The sequence below is a fragment of the Camelus ferus genome, chromosome 19 (genome assembly GCF_009834535.1).
Source record: "Camelus ferus isolate YT-003-E chromosome 19, BCGSAC_Cfer_1.0, whole genome shotgun sequence".
In the NCBI taxonomy this organism is placed as follows: domain Eukaryota; kingdom Metazoa; phylum Chordata; class Mammalia; order Artiodactyla; family Camelidae; genus Camelus; species Camelus ferus.
Genome location: NC_045714.1, coordinates 39,195,414 through 39,219,960, shown reverse-complemented (window position 1 = coordinate 39,219,960; position 24,547 = coordinate 39,195,414). Strand labels below are relative to the sequence as shown.

The window sequence follows — 24,547 nt, the reverse complement described above, 5'->3', positions numbered from 1 at the left end:
TTTCCATTTGTGACTCAGCTTTCACATCTGCATTTGGACATAATAATCACCCATTTCTTCTGCTGGGTCTCCCCAACTCATCCCCTAACACTTTGTGTCTAATGATTGTTTCACGTTGGTGTGTCTTTTTGTGACTGTCTAACTAGCTATACGTGCCTTCATTCATGTCGTGAATATTGTTAGGAGCCTACAGAATGCTAGGCCCTGTGCTGGGTGTGGGGGATACAGCAGGGAGTAGACATGGGGCAGCCCCCGGGCACTCACAGTCTCTCTGAGAGACAAACTAGTAAATAAAAAACTGCAGACATGCTCATGGTGACAAAGGGGAAGTGAAGGACATCTGGGAGCTGGTGACAGAGGTGGTCAGGAGTGAGGTCCCCCCCCCCAACTCCCTCCACTTAAAACCCAAACTCAGATTCTTTACTCAGCCCTTCATGGCCCTGGGTGGTTGGCCCTTTTCAATATCCCCAGCCTCAACTTACCCCCGTAGCTACCCTGGCCACCTTGCTGTATCTTGACACACTGAGCTCTTTCCTGCCTCTGGGCCTTTGCACACACTATTCCTTCTGCCTGGAATAATCACTTCCTGCCTCTTTCTCTGCATACCTGTTCTTCTTGCCTCAGCTCAAATGTCCCTTCTTTAGAGATGGCCTCCCTGACCGTGTCCTCTAACATAACACCTTCCCCCATTACTCTAACATATTACCCAGGTGTTTTGTTTTGGTTTTTTTGGTTTCTTGTCTTCATAGCTCTTAAGCACATCTGAGGTTTTTTTTTTTTTTTGTCGGTTTACTGTGTGTCTCGCCAGTGAGACTTGGGGCTCCACACAGATGATACAGAAAGGGCCACATTAGTCTTGGTCACCACTCTCCTTCCCCCTCCCCCATGTGCTTGTACAGAGCCTGGTACACAGTTGGTGCTCATAAATGCTTGTTGAATGAGCCTTTCCTGCTTCCCCAGTTTCCTATTTCTGCTATAATAAATCACCACAAATTTAGTGTCTTAAAACAATCCCAGATTATTATCTTAGAATTCTGGAGGTCAGAAGTCTGAAAACCAAGGTGTTGGCAAGGCTCCAGCCCTTGCATTCCCCTTTCCCACGTCTAAAGGCTGCTTGCACCCCCTGGCTCGTGGCCCTTTCTTCATCTTTAGCGTGTATCACCCTGGTCTCTGCCACGTCGCCTTCGCCGACTCTGATTCCCTTACTTCCCTCTTATACAGATGCTTGTGATTACACTGGGCTCACGCAGGTAATCCAGGAGGATCTCCCAGTCTGAAGATCCTTAATCACATTTGCAAAGTCCCTTTGCCATAAAAGGTAACATTCACAGATTCTGGGAATTAGGACATGGGCATCTTCAGAGGGCCATTATTCAGACTATCACACCCAGACCCCTGAGGCGTCTAGGACAGTGTTGGGTGTGGCCTGCACTCAAGCACCCTGGCCACTGCCACAGGGCCCAGCGACCTGGCCTTTCCTTCCCTCTGCAGGATGAGATTGAGGAGCTTCGGGCAGAGATGCTGGAGATGCGGGATGTCTATATGGAGGAGGATGTGTATCAGCTGCAGGAGCTGCGGCAGCAGCTGGACCAGGCCAGCAAGACCTGTCGCATTCTGCAGTACCGACTGCGAAAGGCGGAGCGCCGCAGCCTCCGTGCTGCCCAGACTGGCCAGGTGGACGGTGAGCTCATCCGCGGCTTGGAGCAAGACGTAAAGGTAAGCCTGGGCACCACCCCCCAACAACACTCACAAGTGCCCTTGTTGGGGGATAGGGTCACGAGCCTGAGTGGGTCCAGGTCAGCTCACTCCTTGTGTGTCCTTGGGCAATTTCTAATCTCTCTTTGGGCCTCAGCTTCCTTATCTGTAAAATGGGCATCCCTAGTGAACTGATGGGCCTTCTACCAGGGATGTCCCAAAGTGGCCTCATAATATGAATCCTACTTGCAGCAGCTGCTGTTTGAGTTTCAACCACACACCTGGTGCTGGACTCCAGGCTGTCCCTGCATAGTTCCATGGAGGTTTCTTTATCGTGCTGATGGAGTGTAGTGAAGGCCTGGAGTTGAATGGGGCTGGTTTAAATTTTGGCTTTAATATGCTCTAATTTTATCATTTTGAGCAAGTCACCTAAATTTCAATTTCCTCACCTGTAAAATGGTTGTGACAGCAGCCCTTGCCTCTCAGGGTTCTAGGAGGATCAAATGAGATAAGGTAGGTAAGAGGTCACTGTAAGCACTCAAAAATGTTAACTGTTATTATTATTCCCATTTTCTGAATATGGAAAGTGAGGCTCAGAGAAAGGAAGTACCTGTCCAAGGTCACGTGACCCTCTGGGTTGCCTGTGGGGGACAGATGCATCAGCCTTCCAGGCCTTGCTGCTTCCCCTCGCTGCTCTCGGCCTTAGAGAGCAGGAAAGGGATGGGTCGGCGGCTGGCAGATGGGGCCTCTAGAAGAGAAGTCTGCCCTACCTATGTGTGAGCTCTGGTCTGGGGGCTGAGAACTCCGAGGTTCCTGGCCCCCCACGTCTCAGAACTCAGCCCAGTGTCATCGGGGATGTAGGAGCCGGGGATTGGGCATCTGGTGTAGACTTGGGGGGCCCATGGAGCCTTCCTGCGGTGATGACCTCTGAGCTGAGGCCTGAGGCAGAAGTAAGAGGAATGTTGGAGGAAGAGGGCCCCTGTTAGGGGAGGTAAACAGTGAGCACAGCCCCATGCAGCTCTTGCATCTCCCATTGTCCTGCACATGCCCTGCACACAGTGGAATTGTAGATCCATTGTACAGATGAGGAAACTGAGGTTGGAAAGATTATATCTCCAGGTTCAAAGTGTACCTCTATCTGAGGAGGCAGCTCCTGGGTTAAATCGTTACACAATTATTCAAATTCCAGGCACTGGATTGGGAGATGTGGGGTGAGGGGGAGCTCCAGGAGCTTAAACAAATCTGAGTTTTGATCCAGCTTTTGGGCAGGGACACAGAAAAGTCAGCCTTAGATGAGGAAAGGGTGGAAAAAGGCAGGGGCTGGGAGCAGGCTGGCTGGGTTGCTGGAGCCTCCATGGGAGGAGCTGAGAGCAGCTGGTGTGTGTGTGTGTGTGTGGTGTGTGTGTGTCTAGGGGAGAGGCTCTCTGGAGTCTGGGTGGAGGGGAGGGGCCCCTTCTGTTGGGATTTGAACTAGCCAATCAGCAACTGGCTTGCCCCCTTCCCTCCCGCCTCTCCCTGCGCCTGCAGCTGGAGCGCTGAGCTCATCCACTCTGGCCTGGGCTGGACAGCTTTGGTCACCTCACTCTGTCCCATGTGCTGGGGATGTTCTGGGGCATTTTTTGGAGGTTCTCAGAATACTGACTTCCCTGGCATCGCCTGGGAGGGCTTGATGGATCCAGGTGTGGAAGGGGACCTGTTGCAGCCTGGGAGAGTATCCCTGGGGATCCTCTGACTTGCTCTGCCAGCTCTTTGGCCCATCCCCCTACTGCCATGGGGCCACCCCCATGCCTTGGGACCTCAAGTTTCCCCTCCTGTTAAATGTGAGGCTTAGAGCAGGTGAATCTTCAGGGCTATTGCTGCTCCAGTGGTTTTATGGAGCTGGAGGTGGGGATGGGGTAGAAATTTTTGTGAGGATAAAATGAAACAGCTCAAGTAAAAAGCATGCTGAGCAAAGTCTGCCTCGGGACGCTCCCCCAGCAAAAGAGCAAATGTTGATTGGGGTGTTACTGTTCTTGTTCAGGAGAAGAACTTAAAGGGCACTAGTGGGACAGGTGGCTGGGGCCGGTGCAAGGAAGAGGGACCAGAATCTCCACCTCCCTGGGTGGATAAGTATCACCTGGAAGGTCTGTCACAGTGCAGATTCCCAGGCCCTCCTCTTAGGGCCTGGGATCCTGTGGGAGGGTGTCAGGTCTTAGGGATCTGGGATGAAAATTACCACCTGAATGGACTCTTGTCAAGGACACACCAGTAAAACATTTCTTAGAAGTAGATATTGCTGGAGAAAAAGTTCTGGCTTTGGATTTAATTCCTGCCTAACCTGAGCAGGTTATTTCCCCTCTTTGAGCCTCAGTTTCCTCCTCCACACAGTGGGGGTGACATTTCTGCCCTCCTGGGCTTCCAGAGAAGATTTAGCTACACAGAGCCCAGATGCTGCCTGGACGGGGAGTGCTCCTTAGTGAGAGTTCCCATCCCCCTCCCTGAGGAGTCACAGTGACAGGGACACCTGAAAGCCTTAGGCCCAGGAGCAGAGGGGCCCAATGAGGGAGGTGGCTGTGGCTTGGAGGCTGCTGGTTGCATTTGGCAGGAGCCAGGCCCCAGTGCTGTAAACAGTGACCTCATGGCTGAGAGCATTTGTTTGTGATTTGGGGATTTGCCCTGGTTTCCGGAAGCTGCAGCTGCTTCACCTCCTGCAGTATCTCAGCCCCCCTACCTTGGGGGTAGTTGAGAGGATCATGAGAGGATCAAATGAGACAGGTAAGTGGGGCCCTGTGAGTCCCTGACACAGTGAGCCCACTGTTGCACTTATGATTAATACTTTTACTATTGATATTAATATAATGTGTCTTCAAGTCAACAGCAGGGTCAGATTGAGAGCGAGATTCCAGAGCTGACCCCCTGATTTCAAATCTTGGTTCTTAGCTTCCTAGCTGCATGACCTTGGGCAAGTGACCTTTTCTTTCTGAAGATAATCATCACAGCACTTGCCAAAGGGATGAAAGGCGCGTGGTGGGTGCTTGGGAAGTGACAGCTGATTCTATGATCATCTGTAGAGCCAAGGGGCCCAGAGAGGGGAAGGGACAGGCCTAGGCAACAAGGCTCCTGCCCTCCAGGAGGCGTGCTTTTTGCTCCTGTGGGCCTCCATCAGGGGCGCAGGGCTCTGTGGGGATCTGAGATAAAGGGCTCTTTTGTCCACACTGGAATTCTGTGATCTGCCTGGGACTAGGTCTTCTTCATAAAGCATCACGTAGGGGTGGAGAGCAGATGGGGAAGGGGGGTCCCATGGAGAGTGGGGCAGAAGGCAACTGGGGACTTATGGAAGGGATAAAATCCAGTCACACATGAACCCAGGATGATCCAGGAGTCCACATGGGTCATGCCTTTTTGGTAAGGAGGGCTCACCTGTCCAGGTTGAGGCCATGGTGGGGATGGTGTGACCCCTCCAGACTGAGAGGAGCCCTGGGCCCCAGCAGCTGATCCCTCATCCCAGTCGGGCACACAGCCCTCTATAGACAATGCAGGGTGTGGGCAGTTAGGAGGAGCATCACCAGCCAAACTAGGGCAGGTTCATCTCCCATATTTCAGTCATTTACTCTTCCATTTCCCTTCCTTTTTGCTTGTTGAAATCTTGGATTTGTTTAATCATCCAATAAGCATTTATTGCGCACTTAGTATGTGCCAGACCCTGGCTGCTACTGGGACACAGAGGTGTTAGGAGCCCAGGCCTGGCTTGGGGCCTTGACCTCTGTGCCCCATCACTCCTGCCTCCAGGGGCTAAGCGGATGAATGAATGGATGGACACTAATCAGGACAGGGCCTCATTGAGTGACCTAACAGCCTGAAGCTTGGGACCACAGCCAGAAGCCTGAGGGCTGAACACCTCCAGCAAAACCCTGACACTAAACTCCAGAGTGAGGTGGGGTGTTGACCAAGTCAGATAAAATCAGTGCACAGAGGTGAAGCAGTAATCTGGACAATGCATTAAAAATCATTATATTTTTGAGCACCTGTTGTGTTTCAGCCAGCCCAAGCAGAGTCCTCATTCTGGTAGTAAGGGATTGCTACCCCACTATGTGGACAGGAAAGATTTGGTGGCTTAGAGAGACTGTGGGAGGAGCCTCCTGGGCCAGCTTCTGGCTGTCCTTGGAGATCTTCAGGGGCAGAGAGAGGTGGTGGGCAACAGAGAGAGGAGGGGAAGGCAGGGCTGAATTTCCTTTCTGGCCGTTGTTTTTCCTGGCTTGCCTCACACACTGCCAAGGGGTCTGTGCCAAGCTGGGCCTGGGCCCAGGCAGAAGGCAGAGCCAGGGAGGGCCCGCTTCCCTTCCGGCAGGGAGGAGGTGCCAGGGTCATTTTCGAGACTGGCAGGCACGAGGCGCTGGGCTGTCTGCCCTACGCAAACCTCTTGCTGGCAAAGCCCTCATACCCCTTTTGCAGCCCTGGCCATGCTGTCCTCTTAGCCAGAGCCTCTGAGCTGCCCCCAACTTGGCCCTCACTAGCTCTGTGTGACCTTGAGCAAGTCACTTGCATGCCAGTAAAATGGAAGCAGAAATGAGGTGAAGATGAGTGAATCTGGCACATAGTAGGTATTCAACAAATGGTAGTGCTTAATTCACTCAGGGATGGAGTCTTGTTGTGATTTACCAGCTCAGAAGGGCCTTCCTCATCCCCAGAGAAAAGATCCCCTTTCTTGGCCTTTCATCCCAGCCAGCAGGGGACAGGACAGAGGGGTCCTCGAGGAAACGGGGTGCTGTTGCAGCAGAATCCTGGAACCGGGATTGGAGTTTGCAGCTCTGTTAGCTTCTCTTTGTAGGGATGACTTGGACTTCTGCCTAGCCTTTGTCATTCAGAGCATGTTCTCTATCCCAGACAATTGGAAACAGACCTCAGGGTTTGTGTCACATTGTGACCCCTGACAAGTCATGCCCCCACTGGGCTCAGCTTCTCCCAGCAGCAGCCACCACTCACCCAGCGCTCACTGTGTCGGCACTGGGCCAAGGCTTTTGTGCAGTAGCTGATTCGGTCCTCCTGTTGGCCTGTGAAGTTGGTGCTATTATTATTATACCCATTTTGTGGTTAAAGAGACTGAGGCCCAGAATAAGGGAATGATTGGCCCAGGATCATATGCTGGTCACTGGCAGAGATGGGGTTCAGGTGGCTCTGGGACTGCCCATCTTGCTCTGGGTTTACCCTCTCTTTAAAATGAGTTCTGGTCTTGCCCTAGGCTCTTATGAGAATTAGGTAAGAGGGTGGCTGGGAGAGGCTTTTGGAAGCATTAAAAGCCCCAGATAAATGAAAAGGCATTGCTCAGAACAGGCAGGGCCTTTATAGCTTCCTGGGGGCTGAACCATGATGTGGCCATAGGGAGCATGGGGTGCCTGGGTTTGGGTTTTAGTTCTACCACTTCCTGGCTGTGTGACCCTTAGTAAGTTACTTGACCTCTCTGTGCCTCGGTTTCCTTTTCTGCTAAGTGGGGGTGAAGAGAGTACCTGCCTGCCCTGGGGTTGCTCTGCGGCCGAGGTGGGATGGCCCCTCGGCTCACTCATGCTCTGCTCATCACCTACCTTTAGGTCTCCAAGGACATCTCGGTGCGGCTGCATAAGGAGCTTGAGGTGGTGGAGAAGAAACGGGTTCGGCTGGAGGAGGAGAATGAAGAGCTTCGGCAGCGGCTCATTGAGACCGAGCTGGCCAAGCAGGTGCTGCAGACGGAGCTGGAGAGGCCGAGAGAGGTGAGGGCCCCATCTGCCCCGGGCAGGGCCAAGCCTGGGCCTGGTGGGCATGTGCCAGCCCCACCCAGCCAGTGTGTTCAAACCCTCTGGGCAGTCAGGCTGCTCACAAAGTATTCTATGATCGGACATTGTTCTGGGACACAATCCTCACCTTCCTGAGGCCATACACCACAGCCCTGAGGCCAGAACAGTCCTTCACCTGCCGTCCCCTCTGGGTGTGTTTGTGTGATGTGCCAAAAAAAGGCTTCTCAGTGTGGAGGTCGGAGGTGTTTGCTACCAAGGGCTGCTTCAGGGCTGGGGGAGGCCCCTCCTGCCCTCCATGGCCTGGCCCACAGCACAGGGCACCACCTTCATACATCTCATTGCTGCCACCCTTGATAGTGAAAAGGTGAGACTATTTCAGAAAATGCCTTGGAGGTCAGCCTGCTCCCATCGTAAGAGAGGCAACGGAGGCAGAGAGGGAGAGCTCGCCTGAGTTCACCCAGCCTCTCCTCGGCAAAGATGAGGCTGAGACCCTAAAGCCACCTCCCCTTTCTAAGTCTCACTTTCTTCATCTGTGACATCAGGGTAATAACACCCTGATGTGTTACTACAACCAGCTTACGAGGTTGTTTATGATCATTACTAGGATAGGGTAACCACAGAACTCCATGAAGAAGTTAAAAAGAGTAAGGTAGTATGGCAGTTCCTGAAATAGATTAAACATAGGATCACCAAACAAGCCAATTCCACTCCCGGGTAGATGTCCAAAGGAATTGAAAGCAGGGATGTGAACAGGTATTTGTAACCTCATGTCCATAGCAGCATTATTCCCAATAGTCAAAAGGCATAAGCAACCCAAATTTCCATCAATAAACAAATAAAAATGTAGTATCTACTTACAACGTATGTATAACTTTAAGAAAGATTAAAATTCTGACACGCGACACACATGTGGGTGAGCCTTGACAAGATTATGCTCAGTGAAATAAGCCAAACGCAACAAGAAAGTATTATGTGATTCCACTTAGGTGAGATACTTAGTCAAGTTCATAGATCCAGAAGGTAGATTAGAGGCTACCAGGGACTGGAGGGAGGAGGGCACGGGGAGATGCTGTTTAATAGGTGAGGCATTTCAGTTTGGGATGATGAAAAAGTACTGGAGATGAATGGTAATGATGCCAACTGAATTGTACTCTTGAAAATGCCTAAAAATGGGAAATTTTGTGTTATGTATATTTTACTGCAGCAAAAAAGAAAAATGGTTAAAATGGAAAATTTTATATTAGGTAGACTTTCCCATGATTTTAAAAAACAGGGTAGCTACACATGCATTGACATGGAAGGATCTCTGAGGTATATCGTTAAGCAGGAAAAGAAAGTTATAGAAGCATATATGTTGTGCAATCCCAGTAATTATTTTAGAAAGCCATAGAGAACAAACTGGTTTTGAAGCATGTGTGTTTATGTGCAGATGCGTAGCCTGGAGGAAAGTCTAGGGGAAAACTTGCCAAACTGAGGCGTTAGAAATGGTGGGAATAGGGTAGGAAATGACTTCTGCTTTTTAGTCTATGATTGCTGTGGTTAAGTTTTTTGAGAGGGAGGGGTTGGTTATTATTAGTGACATTTTAAATGTAGTCAAGCATGTAAAGAGCCCTTCGTGGTGCGTGGCACACAGTAGGTGCTCATGAAACACTGGTTCACTTCCCCTTTGAAGGTGATGTCAGTGAGGCTGGTCTAGCATTCCCTGATGTGCCCCTTGGTGTCTTAGGATCTGGGCAAGGAGGCGTGGCCCTGTGTTTATTTGCTGATTGCCCTCTCCCTCCTCCCTCTCCTTCCTGATGTGGTTTCTATGGAGACGAGGGTCCCTTAGCAATTCTTCTGCCAGAGCTGCTCCAGTCCCATCAGTGAGATCTGCCTTTGCCATCCTGACAGGTTGCTGTGGCGATGCTGTCACCCGGCTGGGAATAGGAGCCCCTGGTCTGAGCTGATGTGGTTGCCATGGAGATGGCTCTTTGCTAGAGGAAAGGGAGGGTGGCCAGCCCCAGCCATGCGCTGCAGTGGCGCTGTTGCCAGCTGGGCTGCAGCTCAAAAATCATAATATCAGCCTTCCCCCAATCTAATATTATTCCCCCTCTTTATATTTTAGGCAGAAAGCCAGTATCAGTGTTGATGGGATTTATTATACCATAGTGGCTGTGTCTGAGTGCTTGCTCTGTACCAGGTGTTTTATGTCTTCACGTTGTGTAACCAGCAGCCTCCCGAGGTACAGTGATTTTTGTCCCCATTTTATAGGTGGCTCTTCTTGGCAATTGTTTAATTGTGATGTAGTCCACATGCCATAAAATTTAACATTTTTGTTTGTTTGTTTTTATTTCTTATGGAGGTACTGGGGATTGAATCCAGGACCTCATGCATGCATTCTACTACTGAGCTATACCCCCCACCCCTAAACTTCACCATTTTGAAGTGTACAATTCACTGGTTTTTAATATATTCATAATGATGTACAAACATCACCATTATTGCTGTTGTTCTAGTCCCCAAAGAGTCTTCTGTGCAAAATCTTAAAATCAATAAAGATGGAAGGGAGAACTTGGAATATTAAAAAAACAAAGCAAACACAAACATCACCGTTATCTAATTCCAGAACACTTCCATTGCCCCTAAAAGAAACCCTGTACCTCTTAGCACTCACTCCCCATTCCCTTTTCCTTCCAGCCCCTGGCAACCCCTGATCTACTTTCTGCCTCTATGGATTTGCCTATTGTGGTTTTTTTATTTGTTTTATGAGGGGGAGGTAATTAGGTTTATTTATTTATTTCTATTTGGAGGAGGTACTAGGGATTGAACCCAGGACCTCGTGCATGCTAAGCATGGGCTCTACCACTGAGCTATACCCTCCCGCCCTAGGATTTGCCTATTGTGGATGAATCATGCAATATGTGATCTTTTGTGACTGGCTTCTTTCACTTAGCATCATGTTTTCAAGGTTTCTCTATGTTGAAACAGTTAGTCAGTACTTCACTCCTTTTTATGGCCAAATAATAATCCATTGTATGGATATACCACACATTGTCCGTTCATCAGTTGGTGGTCTTTTGGGTTGTTCCACTTTTTGGCTATTATGAATAATGCTGCTATAAACATTATTGTACAGGTTTTTGTGTGAGCATGTTTTCAGTTCTCTTGGGTGTATTTTTAGGAGTGGACTTGCTGCATATAGATGGGTTGGGGGAAAGACAAAGATGGGATTCTGACCCAGACTCTCCAACTCCCAAAGCCACACTGATGGTTAGGGTGGTGCCCCTACCCTCCTTGCCCCACTCAGGGGCCTTCCTGGGGCCCCACTGTGTTTCAGAACCTCCAAAGAGGCCACTCATTCTAGTAAGAACCTCCTCTGGCCCAGGCTTCTTGGCCTGATTCCCACTCTCATGGGGTAGGAAGGGCACTGACCACAGCATCAGTTCACCTGGGCTCTGATCTTGGTTCTGCTGGTGTCATCATCTGATGCAGCCTAGCCATGGTCTGTGTGCTGCAAGGCAAACACGAACTTGGAGTCACACCAGCCTGAGTTTGACTCCTGGCTTTGCCACTTATTTGCAGATAACTCTAGCGTTGGGCCAATCATATCCCAAACATGAGCTCCAGTGCTTAGTTTGTTCATTTATAAAATGGGAATATTAATCCTTTGTCATAGGTGTTTGTGAGAATTAATCAAGACAAGCAGGTAAAATGATTAGTGGAGAGTAAGGGCTTGGTAAATGATTATCAGTGTTATCACTCTCACAATCTCTACAATAGCTGTGGGTCTGGAGAAGCAGTTAGTTAAATTGACATTTCTGCTGCTCCTAGCCAGGAGCTCTCCATATTGCGGCGCAGGTTGCCCACGGAAGGAGCAGTTAGACGTTGCAAATCAATGCCTGTGGTTGGCAGCGTCTGTCCAGTGACTTGATTTGGGGCTCGTGTCAAACCACTCTTTGTTTCCTCCCTCCAAATGGTCTCCCCTAGCCCTGAGCCACACCACCTCTCTGTGTGGCTGCCTCAGCCGCTCTGCGGGAAGAAGGCCTCAGTCTTTGACCCCAGGTCCCCCGTAGAGTAAATTTTGTACACACACAGCAGTCTGTGTTTTCAGGGAGATCTTTCCAAACATCCCCTCCAAACTGGGTGAAAATCTGTCCAGCTGTTTTGGCAGAAGGTTCATTTTATTCCTTGAAGGTTGGTCTTTGTTTCCTAGAAGCATGGAAGGTGTTAGACGGCAGGGGCCCCTCCCCAGCTCTGCTCACGCAGCCTCTCTGTGCAGGCTGGAGGGGCAGGGACACCATCTACTAGTTTCCGGGAGAAGGGCAAGGGAGGACATAGCTCCAGGAGGAGCCGTTAGACCAGAGATGCTCAGAGGCGCCACCATGGCTGCTCAAAGGCGGCCTTGTGAGTTGCTGGTGGGTGGGGAAGCCCCTGCTGCATGCCAGGCCAAAGAGAGTGCCCTCAGAGTCCAACGCTTGTGACTGGCATTCCTGTTGGTGCCCGGGTGCTGTCCCGCCCTGCCCTATCCTGCCCTCCCAAGGCCCAGGGCCAGAACATCTGCCCCTGGGGTCTCCACAAAGAGGCTCTGACAGGCCCTGGCTCCCTGGAGGGGCACCACAGCCCCCCAGGCCGCCTGGCCAGCTGCTGCCCTGCAGAGGGGAGGAAGGTCTTTGTGCTCTGTGAGCATGCCTTGTTTTCCCTCCAGAGCCGCAGAGCAGTGTGGGAGCCCAAATAGCTTAGATGAAGTGGGGGCAGGGTCAGTTCCATCCAGAAAAGGCTGGAACCACCCTAGTGCTGAAAAGCTTTGCTGCTTCAGCCCCTCTTCTCTGCCCGCTGCCCTCCCTTTCTGGTGGGCACTCAGAGCTCACCCTCTACCTGTTGGAAAGGCGTTTATGACTTTTCTTGGGGGAGGGTACATTTTTAAAACGTTATGCTGTAACTTTCCCCTTCCACCCTACACGTAATAATATATGTGTAATAAGGAAAGACTGGGAAATCCAAGTAACCCATAAGGAGAAAAGTTTTCACCTGTAATCCAGTATTCAGAGGGAATTCCTCTAAGTGATGACCAAGTTACTGTTTGGGGTGGGAGTACTTCCCAGTATGTTGTACCTCTAATACTTTTTTCTATTTATGTGCACACACATATTGAAATGTGTATATGCTTTTTTTTTTTTTTTTGCTGAAAAAGTAATGTAAGCTCAGTGAAGCAAAAATTTCGTTACAAAAGCACATAAATGCATGCCTAGCATACCTCAAAGGATGGATACATCAGATTCTGGTTGCATTGATTGCCTCGGGCGAGAGAACTGGTGACTGGGTTCATTGAATTCCTTTTAGAATTTTTTGAAGTTTGAACTATGTGAGTGCATTATCCAAAATGTAATAGAAATAATAATAACCATACATAAAAGAAGAAAGCTTCCCCTAACCATCTCCCTCAATCCTACATCTGATTCAGCCTAACCCATGATTTGGTTTGGTTTGTTTCTTTTTAGGCCTTTCTCTGTGCCTAAATGTATATTTTTCTCTCTCTTTTTTTTTAATAAAGATGGGATTATGTTTTATGTAACGTACATAATAATGTAGCATGAACACAGACCGTCTTTTTAAATGCTGGATGTTTGGGGGTTTTCTTCTACCCAAGGTACTTATTATAAAAATCAAAGATCACAGAGCCAAGTAAACATAGGAAAGAAAGAAAGTCCAAAAGAACACCATCTATTTCAGTATTTTAAGTATAGCTGAAGGTTTGGAAGGAGCTCCAGCTGACCTTCAGCTGTGGTCACCTTCAAGAGGAAAATGGGTGGGGGTGTAAACATAGGGACTTCTGCTTTGTCAGCACAGCATGGATTTACAGTGAGAATGTATTTTTATATTTAATTTTTTTTTAATGTTGTATAATTTTTTTAAAAGTTAAGAGAAAATGCTGGAAGACTGTATCCTCCCTCCACCCAAAAAATGTGAGAGAAGGAAAGTGCAAAGTGCAAGTTCCCTGAACTGTTACTATTAACAGCCTGGTGTGTATTCTTCAGACCATTCCCCCCATCCCATATGCATGGGTGCACGTGCGCACACACACACACATATACACTCGTGCATGTGAGTCTTATTTTTATAAAAATGGTAACATGTTCTTTTTTTTAAACTTTTTTAAAAATTGAAGTATGGTCAGTTTACAATGTGTCAATTTCTGATGTACAACATAATGTTTCAGTCACACATATATTCCTTTTCATATTTTTCATTATAGGTTACTATAAATTTTTTGTATTTTGGGGGAGGGCAGGGGAATCAGGTTTATTTATTTATTTGTTTGTTTGTTTTTTAATGGAGGTACTGGGGATTGAACCCATGACCTTGTGCATGCTAATCCCGAGCTCTACCGCTGAGATATACACCACCCTCCAGCCTGTTTTTTTTTGTTTAATAACAGCTTTATTGAGATATAATTCACATACATAAAATTTGTCTTTTTAAATGATACAGTTCAGTGGTTTTTAGGATATACAGCGTTGTACAGCCTTCACGACTCTAATTTCAGAACATTTTCATCACCCCAGAAAGAAACCCAGAGCCCATCAACAGTTACTCCCCATTCCCTCTTCCTCCCTGGCAACCGCTCATCTACTTTCTGCCTTTGGGAATTTGCCTATTCTGGACATATCATGTAAATGGGATCAGGTGCTATGTGGCCTTTTGTGGCTGGCTTCTTTCACTCAGCCTGATGGGTTCAAGGGTGTTGTAGCATCTATCAAGACCGAATTCCTTTCTGTGGCTGAATAATATTCCCTTGTGTAGATATACTGCATTTTATTTATTCATTCATCAGTTGGTGGACATTTGGGCTGTAGGTTGTGTTCCACAGTTTCCTTCTTTCCCTTACCGAGATGTCTCAGAGACTTTACCATGTCAGTGAATCTCACTCTCCCTCTGTCCTTTTGAATGGCTTTAGGCTTTATATTATCTTACTGCTTTATGTGTGATGATTAGGACCTCTCAGTGCCTTTGGAGACCCCTTCCTGTCACCCCAGTTCTCTTCTCCAGGAAGTCTGTGGTGCTTGAAGAGGCTGTGGTCACCTAATCCATGGCTCAGTTTTGTAGATGATGAAATGAAGTTTCAAGAAGAGGAAAGGGTTCACCCAGGATTACAAACTCAGTGTTGTGGGGGTCCCAGCTGAAGTCACAGCCCCTTCCACTCAACTTATGATAGGCATGCCCAGATCTGTAAACCTGACCTCCTGACTCCAGACACCCCTCCTCACCTCTCCAGGAGGGGGTCTCCCCCTGAGCATCCCCTTCACAGGCCCCATTTGTGGGAGGGGCTCTTTGTGGAAGGAGTTGTTCTGTGGTCCTCACCCCTCTTCCCTACACTTTCCTTGTTGCTTTTAAAAGATCCCCAGTCAGCCCTTCTCAAATTCTGGCTCCCTGCTCTTGGCATCCAGCGTCTGAAATATCAGCTTCTGCCTTCCTGCCTCATTTGCATCTCAAAAGGTCTCTTTAGGATTGGATTGGTCTTTCACGATATTCTTACCAGCCTTTCTGGGGTTCATCTCCCTGGCTCTGTGGCTCCAACCTTAGTTTCACAATAGAACACCTGGGAAGGTACTTAAAAATACTGATCCCTGGGACCTACCGGACCAGTTACATGAGAATCGCTGGGGTTGGACCTTGGGCATCTTTTTTTTACCCCCTAAGTCCCCCCCCCATAACTCTGATGTGCACCAGGTTGAGAATCACAGTGCTGGCTCCACTCTGGCTCTTGTCAGAGAAGGCACATTTTCTCTTTCCAGGTCTTTGGAACTAGATCAAGAGCTCTGTCAAGAACTGGTCCCAGGTCAACTCTGGTTTAGCTGTGGGACCTCTCTCTTGCCTTCAGTAAAGTGGGGGCTTGGGATGGATCACTGGTTTTCACCTTCAGGGCTGGGGTGTGAGAGGTAGGGGGTGGGTATCACATGTATTCATTCAGACCTCCTGGGAGTGTGCTCAGAAATTACCTGCCCGACTTGAAAAGTCAAATGCAACTTAAGTATGGTTTTATGTACCACTGATGTGAATCACCTTTCTCATGGGAAGAAGTGTTGGATGGAATCAGGCATCTGAGTGACTTTTTTAAACACTGAGAAACTTTAGAAATGTTTATTATGACAATTCCTCAAATTCCCCTCCACAGGGCTTGTGCCATTTTGCATTCTTGCCAGTGATGTATAAGTGTTCTTGTTTCTCCATAGCTTCATCAGTAGAATGTGTTGTCAGATGTTTGGATTTTTGCCAATCTGATAGGTGAGAAACCGCATCTCAGTGTAGTTTTAATTTGCATTTCTCTACTATGAATAGGGTTAATCATCTTCCTATGGTTGGAGCCATTTACTTTTCTTGGCGTGTGAACTGGTTTTCATATCTCTAGCCCATTTTTCAATGGATTTGTTGGACTTTTTTCTCTATTTTGTGAATCTCTTTATGTATTTAGGATATTAACTTTTTGTCAGTGTCAAATGTTGCAAATATTTTTTTCCCAGTTAGTCATTAATATTTGTCCTTTCCTTGGGGTACTTTTTTTCCATGTAGAATTTGATTGTCTAATCAAATATATTGATTTCTTCCCTTATTGCTTCTGGATTTTTGAATTATGATGATTATTACAGGCTTATTTTACTTTAATCTGCAAGGAAACCTACAATTTAAGTTGTAAAAAATGATCAGTTCCTCATCATTCCTAAGCCTCCTGTGTAATTATAATTTGTTTTACCATATTCATTTTGTTTATTAGTATTCATTCTGAATTAAAGTTCTCACTAGAATGCCAGTTTCATGAGATCAGGATTCTGAGATGGAGTTTTGTATGCAGAGGCTTAGGGAAGAGTCCCTTGGAGTCACGGCATCAGGGATCAAGGCAGAAGGAGAAGTTGAGCTGCAGGACATTCATACCAGTGGCCTCAGCTGATCCCATGGGGAGCTCTGGAGCTGGGAGGCCCTTTCCAGTTGTCCCAAGCTGGGGAAGGGGACATGGACCAGTCACTGGATGTGGGCTTCCCCCACCCCCCAGAGAGGGCACATGACCTTGGATGAGGCGGTTGCCCTCAGCCAATGGCCATTGCTGGGAGGGGGACTCAGCTTTGAGGTCTTAGTTGGAGGAATGCCCCAGCTCTGAAGGGGAAATCTGGGTGTAACACTACAACATGCCCCTCAGATAGCCTGTCTGTTGTGGTCTCTGCTGTGTTCTCTGTACCTAACTATGCCTGGCACATGATAGGTGCTCAGGAAGTCTTTGGTGAATGGATGAAGGACAAACAAGAACAGAAACGCAGACTTCCAGATCTTGGGCTCAGGCCAACTGGATCACAATTTCACGGTTGGGAGAGAGGGGAGGAACCCTGGGCAGATGTAATCAGAATCATTTTAAGTGTTTCTGGCCTGTTCCCTGTTTGCAGCCCACTGGGTGGTCTTGAGATTACTCGGGCTCAGTGGTTGATGCTGATCAAGGCCTAGACAAGGCTGGGCTGATGGGGGGGTCCCCACAGAACCCTAGAAGCCAGGACTGTTCTTTGGATTGTGCATCACCCCCATGAGCTTTCAGCTCAATTTTTCTTTTCTTTTTAACCTCTCTTCAGCATTCCTTGAAGAAAAGAGGAACCCGCTCCCTGGGGAAGACAGACAAGAAGCCTTCAGTGCAGGTACTTCCCATTAGCCTTCACAGCCCCTGTGCAGCCCCTAGACACCTTAGTCTGAAGGCCCCGAGTCTGACTCCAAGTGGCCCCAGGAGTCCCAGAGGTGCCCACCCCTCCCCAGTTACTACTCCATCCTCCCCTTGCTCATTTCCTTAGCTTCGCTGCCTACTTTACTTCCCAAAACTACACCCTGAGCTCATGGTTCTCATGCTCTCTGCTAGGTAAAGTGCCGTGTATATAGCACAGGTCAGGAATGGAATAGTCTCCAGTGGCCCTGGATTGTCAGGGTGTCAGGCACTTTTTATACATTGTGTTATTTAATTTTCTTAATGGTCTGCAAGGGAGCGAGTGTTATCGCTCCATTTTACAGATGAGGATAATGAAGTAGTAATGGTAGTAGTGGTAGCAGCAATAGTCACCTACTCCAGGAAGCCCTCCTGGACTCCCCAGGCTATACATGGTGCCCCGTCTTTGCTGCAATATCAACATCCTCCTCTCTGCTTCCCTTCTGGACCCTCAGCTCCTTGAAGGTCAGGGCTTTGTCCCCAGCACGTAGTTAGTGCTCCCTGAAATACTGCAGCTGAGCCTCCCAACACTAACCTTCCTGCGTCGTGCCTTCCCCATCGGGTCCCAGGAGGACAGTGCAGACCTGAAGTGCCAGCTGCACTTTGCAAAGGAGGAGTCCGCCCTCATGTGCAAGAAGCTCACCAAGCTGGCCAAGGAGAACGACGGCATGAAGGAGGAGCTGCTCAAGTACCGCTCGCTCTATGGAGACCTGGACAGCGCCCTGTCGGCGGAGGAGCTGGCCGACGCACCGCACTCACGGGAGACCGAGCTCAAGGTGCATCTGAAGCTGGTGGAGGAGGAAGCCAACCTGCTGAGCCGCCGCATCGTGGAGCTGGAGGTGGAAAACCGCGGCCTGCGGGCGGAGATGGACGACATGAAGGATCACGGCGGTGGCTGCGGGGGCCCCGAGGCCCGCCTGGCCTTCTCTGCGCTGGGTGGCGGCGGTGAGTGCGGGGAGAGCTTGGCGGAGCTGCGGCGACACCTGCAGTTCGTGGAGGAGGAGGCCGAGCTGCTACGGCGCTCCTCGGCTGAGTTGGAGGACCAGAACAAGCTGCTGCTGAGCGAGCTGGCCAAGTACCGCTCGGAGCATGAGCTGGACGTAACGCTGTCGGAGGACAGCTGCTCCGTGCTCAGCGAGCCCTCGCAGGAGGAGCTGGCAGCCGCCAAACTGCAGATCGGCGAGCTCAGCGGCAAGGTCAAGAAGCTCCAGTACGAGAACCGGGTGCTCCTCTCCAACCTCCAGCGCTGTGACCTCGCCTCCTGCCAGAGCACGCGGCCGATGCTGGAGACGGATGCCGAGGCCGGGGACTCTGCCCAGTGTGTGCCCGCTGCCCTTGGCGAGGCCCACGGGCCCCACACTGCCCGGCTCTGTAGAGTCAGGGAGGCCGAGGCGCTGCCTGGGCTGAGGGAGCAGGCCATCCTGGTCAGCAAGGCCATCGATGTCCTGGTGGCTGATGCCAACGGCTTCTCGGCGGGCCTCCGGCTGTACCTGGACAACGAATGTGCCGACTTCCGGCTGCATGAAGCCCCCGACAACAGCGAGGGCCCCAGGGACACCAAGCTGATCCACGCCCTCCTGGTGCGGCTGAGCTTGCTCCAGCAGGAGCTCAACGCCTTCACGCGGAAGGCGGACGCCGTCCTGGGGGGCTCCGCCAAGGAGCAGCCAGAGCCCTTCTCCTCCCTGCCCAGCTTGGGCTCCCAGGGGCCCTCCAAGGAGATTCTTCTGGCCAAAGACCTTGGCTCAGACTTCCAGGTAAGATGTCTCAGTCACAGGCCCTATTACTTTTTTCTTTTTCTTTTTCTTTTTTTTTTTTTTTTTGATATAAACCTTTTACTGAACCATAACATATGGACTGAGAGTCCCACAAAGGACAAATGTACAGTTTAATGAATTTTCCCAAGGTGGGCACACTCGTGTAATCATCACCCAAAACAATAACTTGAATAACTTGACCGGCACCCCAGCAGCCCCTCCTCAGTTAACCACTATCCTCACTCTGTTTGTCTTTGAGTTTTGCATAAATGAAGTCACACAGTACGCACTCACCTGTGCCTGACTTCTTTCACTCACCATTGTGTTTGTTGGCTCCTGTAGCAGTAGTTTCTTTATTTTTCTGGATATGAAGTCGTTGAGTGACCATACCACAGTTCACCTAGTCATTTACTATTAATAGATATAGGGGTTGATTCTGACTCACTATCTTTTGGCCAGGTCACCCTTTCTTCTTTTCTTGTTTCTTTGCAATTTTGTATTTTAAAACAAGTATTATTAAAACAAAACAAAACAAAACTTCGGTCAGATCCCGTGCAAAGCAAGAAACGCAGCTTGTAAAGGTAATGAACTTCCAGCCTTGATGTCTATAAACTACTACTTAGAAAAATTAAAATAGCAAATGCATTTGTCTCCAAAAAAAACATTACTGCAAAAGTAATCCATAAATGTTCAAAGAGTTTCAGAAATGCCTTGGGTAAAAAGATGAAGCCCCCATCCCCACTGCTTCTTACCATTAAAGGTTCTGCTGTTCACCTTCTGGAGCAGTGCTGTCTGTTATGGTAGCCACATGTGGGCTACTTAAAATTAAGTTAATGGTGGGGAGGGTATAGACCTAATTACCTACCCCCAAAAAAAATTAAGTTAATAAAAATTATGTAGAATTGACAATTCAGTTCTTCAGTCATTTCAAGCACTCAGTAGCTATGTGCCAAGTGGTGCAGACCTGGAATACTTCATCGTCACAGCAGGCCCTCTCCTTCTCTGTGTGTATGCTCTCATATATTTGTTTTTCCCCAAATTGTTTTGTTACACCCACTGCTACCCACCACAACTTATTTCACTTCTGTAATGTGTCTACTTGTTCATTTACTTAGGGTGCTGTATTGATTGTTCACATGCCATTTGTGATCAGTGCTGGAGGTGCCATGTTAAGCAAAAATAGTTATTCTTCTTACCCCCCAGCCTATATCATCCAGCGGGAAAGAGGGTTGTTAATCAAAATGTCATGCCAAAGAATGTGAAATTACAAACCGAGATGAAGGCTGTCAAAGAAAGGTACTTGGTCTGGGAACAAGGAGCTTGACCTAGACCCCGGGCCAAGGAGGACCTCTGATCTGAACTGAGATCAGGAGGATGGATTACCAGGGGAAGAGTGTTCTAAACAGAGGGAATAGCCTGTGTAAAGGCATCATGGCTAGAAGAAGTGTGATGTGTCCAAGGACTAAGAGAAGGAGTGAGTCTGGACTGCAGGAAGGTACGAGGGTACAGCTCAGTGGTAGAGTGCGTTCTTAGCACGCGTGAGGTCCTGGGTTCAATCCCAGTACCTCTTCTAAAAATCAATCAATAAATAAACCTGATTTCACCCCCTGCCAAAAAAAAAAAAAAACCCTAAAAAATAAATGGACTGCAGAGAGCATCAGGGAGGTTTGATCTTCTTCCTAAAAGCAATGGGAGGGGTCTTCCCATTTATGTACAGAGAGATTTAACTCTTTGTTTTTGACAACAAATTTCGTTAATCTGTACCTTGTTGATCTGGCTCAATCTTGCTTTTTTAAGCAAGCAGAATGCCCCATGTTGGGTCTCCCTCTTGGTTCTTCTTGGGGTAGGATGAGCTGGGACCGCACATGTGGTAGGACAGTTGAGGCTGGCTCAGGAGATTTGTGCGTAAGACAAACATTCACGGAATCTGTTTTCACTCACCACTAGTCATTCACCTTTTCGACAAACATTCGTTGAGTAGTTGCCATGCGGCAGCTGTGGCTCGGTCTGAGCTATGGAGGTGAATCCACCTAGGCCCCTGCCCTTGAGTGGGCAGTTAGAGCCTCTTCTAGAGCCAGAGGCCTGGGGTGGGTGCTGTTTCTGGCACCCCCTTGTGCCCCTCCCCATGGTTACCTTTAGTCTCTTCTGCCTGTGCCTCTAGGTGCAGCCATCTGACTTCAGGGACCTTCCAGAATGGGAGCCCAGGATACGAGAGGCCTTCCGCACTGGGGACTTGGACTCCAAGCCTGACCCCAGCCGGAGCTTCAGGCCTTACCGAGCTGAAGACAATGACTCCTATGCCTCTGAGGTGGGCCTAGACCTGAGTAAGAGGCGGGATGGCTGGGTGGTGGGGTGGAGGATAGTGACTGAGGCCTCTCCAGCGCAGAGTGATCTGTGGACAGTCCTAGCTGGACATGATAGGGGGTTTGAGTATTCCATTTGGTTCCAAGCTTCCTGGCAGCAAGGGCTAAAAGGGAAACAAGGAAGTCTGGGCCATTCTCAGGGCCTGAGGAAAGGAAGCTTATAGACTCATCTGAAGAAACTACTCTTGTTTTCCTATACTGAATTCCACAGGGAACTTAATAATTTATGTCATTTAATGGAACCAGTCATGTCTTTAGCAAGAAGGCCACAGTCTCTCCAGTCAGGCTGACTGGGTTCAAACTGTGAATCTGTATATATATTGGCTGTGAAATTGTAGATGTCACTTTACTTCTCTGATCTTTAGTTTTCTTGCCTTTAAAATAAAGGTGATGTCTCACAGGGTTGTTGAAAGGATTAAATACATAAAAAGCCTTAGCTTAAGGCCTGGTCCCTGTGGGGTGAGGAGACGGAGGAGGAGGATGACCCATCACTGGGCCTCGAGGGACCTGCCTGCATGGCTGTGTGGCCTCGGGCATGTTCCCACTTTCTGGCTGCAGCTTCCCCATCTGTAATATGGGAGGGTTAGAGTGGATGGTGGCTGTCAAATTTCTGGATTTCCTGGTCCTTGAGGAATTCTGGGTGGTTCTGAGCTCCTCCCAAGCTTTCTGAACCTCTCCCCAGCACTTCATAATGAAGCTGAAGCAGGAAAAGGCTCCTATGGACTGGATGGGGCCTCCCTGAGATTCCTGAACCGTGGAGAGCCCTGTGTGTGCCCCAACCTGGGCACACTTTTCTACTGAGCATCACTGGGAAGGCAACTTTGTGGTCCCAGGAAGGCCAGTCTGCACCTGTGCAGGGGGAAGCTCCCTTGAAGCTGATGGATCAAATTCTCTAAGTGGTCTGAGTTTCCTAGCAGCCACGGCAAGGAGTGTGTATGTGTGTGTGTGGTGAGGGGGGGAATCATGAGGTATTCAGTTCTTATTTTTTCAGAAAAAGAGATAGGCCAGCTCACCTGCAGAGAAAGTAATTTGCTACATGCAGTCAGTTATTGTCTCATTAAACCACTCTTTATTGAGAAGTTACAGTTTGCCAGGCACCATGTTGAGCACTGAGTTTAAGGAGAATACCAGAGATAGCAGATAATATTTAGTCCTTTAAGGATTTTTAATACAAAACAGGTGAAAATATATACCTCAAGCCAGAGTGCCATCTATTGCCAAACTTCACGTTATTGGCCAGATAATAAATGTTTGGTTTTTTTCACAGCGGGACATCTTGCCATGCCTGGAAATCTATTATGTAGGAGTTGGAGCTGACATTTCTCCTTTTTGTTTTCCTGCTTAACATGACAGCATTAAAATTTCCTTTTTTCATTAAAAATACTTTTAGCAGCCTTAATTGAAGTATAATATTTAGGCAGTAAAGTGCCCATATTGTAAGTGACAGCTCTAATAATTTTCCCAAACTGAACACTTCTGTGTAATCAGCAAGCAGATCAATAAACAAAGCATGACCTGTCCCTGGAGGCCTCCCTTCCAGTCACCATCCTGACTTCTAACAAAATAGATTTGTGCTGCCTGTTTAGCTACATATCCTTATGAACACAATTTCCTCTGAAAATGTATAGTTTTATTGTCTTTTTTGTAAAATGTCATTACGTAGTCATCATAAACAACAAATAACTACAACAAAATCCCTAAGCAGCATTGCATAAGGATATAAAGAAGAAAGTCAAGATCACAAGATTATCACATAGTTCACCACTGTTAACTTTTAGTTTGTGTGTGTCCATGTCCTTCATGTTTTTCTATTGAGGTATATATATATATATATATATATATATATATATATATATATATATATATATATATATACTTTTAACTTTTTATTGAAGTATAACAGTATAATATACATATAATAGAGGACACTATCCTCCAGTGTACAGTTGAATGGATTTTTATAAGTGTAGACCCATTAAACACATGTTTGACCCCCATCGTTGATTATCTAAGTTGTTTGTAAATTACTACAATTATAAACAATGAGATGAACATCTTTATGAATTAAACTTAATTTTCACAGTGTATTTTCCTCAAATTTCAGGAAGAAATTATCAAGTTAAAATGATAATAATAGCTAGATTTGATGTGCACTGTTTCTTTTAATCACCGTGACAACGCACCGAGGTAGGGACAGCCGTTGTGCCTGTTTGGCACTGGAAGGACAGCTTGAGGCTGACTTACTGCTGTTGCTCCCCTACCACTCTCATTCTTTGACCACAGCTTCTGTCCTCCTCCTGCTCTCTCCCTCCTCATTATGTGTGTCTCTCATCTCAACCCCAGATCAAGGAGCTGCAGCTGGTGCTGGCCGAGGCCCACGACAGCCTCCGGGGCCTGCAAGAGCAGCTCTCCCAGGAGCGGCAGCTACGGAAGGAGGAGGCCGACAACTTCAACCAGAAAATGGTCCAGGTGGGTGGTGCCCAGTGCCCTCACTGCACCTACTCCAACCTCTCTTCCCTGAACCGAAGGCAAAAACCTTAGAGGTCCACGGGTCTTCAGAAGGCAAGAATGTCAGGGGAGACCCGTGTCTTCCAGCCCCATGCTCCTTTGGTGATTATGCATTAGCTGTGCTGGGCTGGAATCCTAGGCTTGTCATTGACTGTGTGACCTCAGGCCCATCCTGTCTCCTCTCTGAGCCTCAGTTTCCCACCTATGAAATATTGTCCCCATCAGAGCTGAAAACCTGTATTAGAAAGGCCACAGGCCTGGCTGATTATCAAGATGGTAGTCTTGCTTGTAGACGGCGTTTACTAAGCCCTTACTGTATGCCAGTTTTGCAATGCACTTTCCACACATCGTATCCTTTCAGCCTCATGTTTCCCCCTGTGAGGTGTCCTCATTTTGCAGATGGGGAAACTGACGCCCAGAGGGCTGAAGTGCTTTGCCTAGAGTTGTAGTTACAGGGCAAGGTGGGGCTGGGATTCGAATTCAGATAATGGGCTCCCTCTGAGCCGCGACACCGCGTTGTTTCCTTGGTATTGACATTCTCAGCCTTCCTCATTGCGAGCATGCCTTTGCTCTGCATGTGGGTCACCATCATTGCTTACCCTCCCAGGTTCCTCATTAAATGTGAGAGCACACCTGGTGTGTGCTTATTAGCTGATGTTATGGTTTTTATAATCAGACAGAGCCAGGTTCAAATCCCAGCTCTTTCACTGATTTCTAACTGATTGCTGCTGTTTTTATGAGTTTCCCATCCCTGGAGTAGCAGAGGGA

The 24,547-nt window shown here is 48.3% G+C and overlaps 1 protein-coding gene across 2 annotated transcripts in view; it reads left to right on the top strand.

Moving 5' to 3' along the window:
* SOGA1 (suppressor of glucose, autophagy associated 1) overlaps window positions 1-24,547 on the top strand; it is a 63,204-nt gene that overhangs the window by 16,995 nt on the left and 21,662 nt on the right. For both annotated transcript variants that reach the window (XR_001366541.2, XM_014562506.2), the window contains exons 2-7: window positions 1,492-1,716; window positions 7,260-7,418; window positions 17,033-17,095; window positions 17,724-18,908; window positions 21,070-21,216; window positions 23,615-23,740. Coding sequence is in view for 1 of the 2 variants with exons in the window: in XM_014562506.2 (XP_014417992.2) it covers window positions 1,492-1,716; window positions 7,260-7,418; window positions 17,033-17,095; window positions 17,724-18,908; window positions 21,070-21,216; window positions 23,615-23,740 (1,905 nt within the window). In the remaining variant the exon portion in view is untranslated. The remainder of the gene's footprint in view (window positions 1-1,491; window positions 1,717-7,259; window positions 7,419-17,032; window positions 17,096-17,723; window positions 18,909-21,069; window positions 21,217-23,614; window positions 23,741-24,547) is intronic.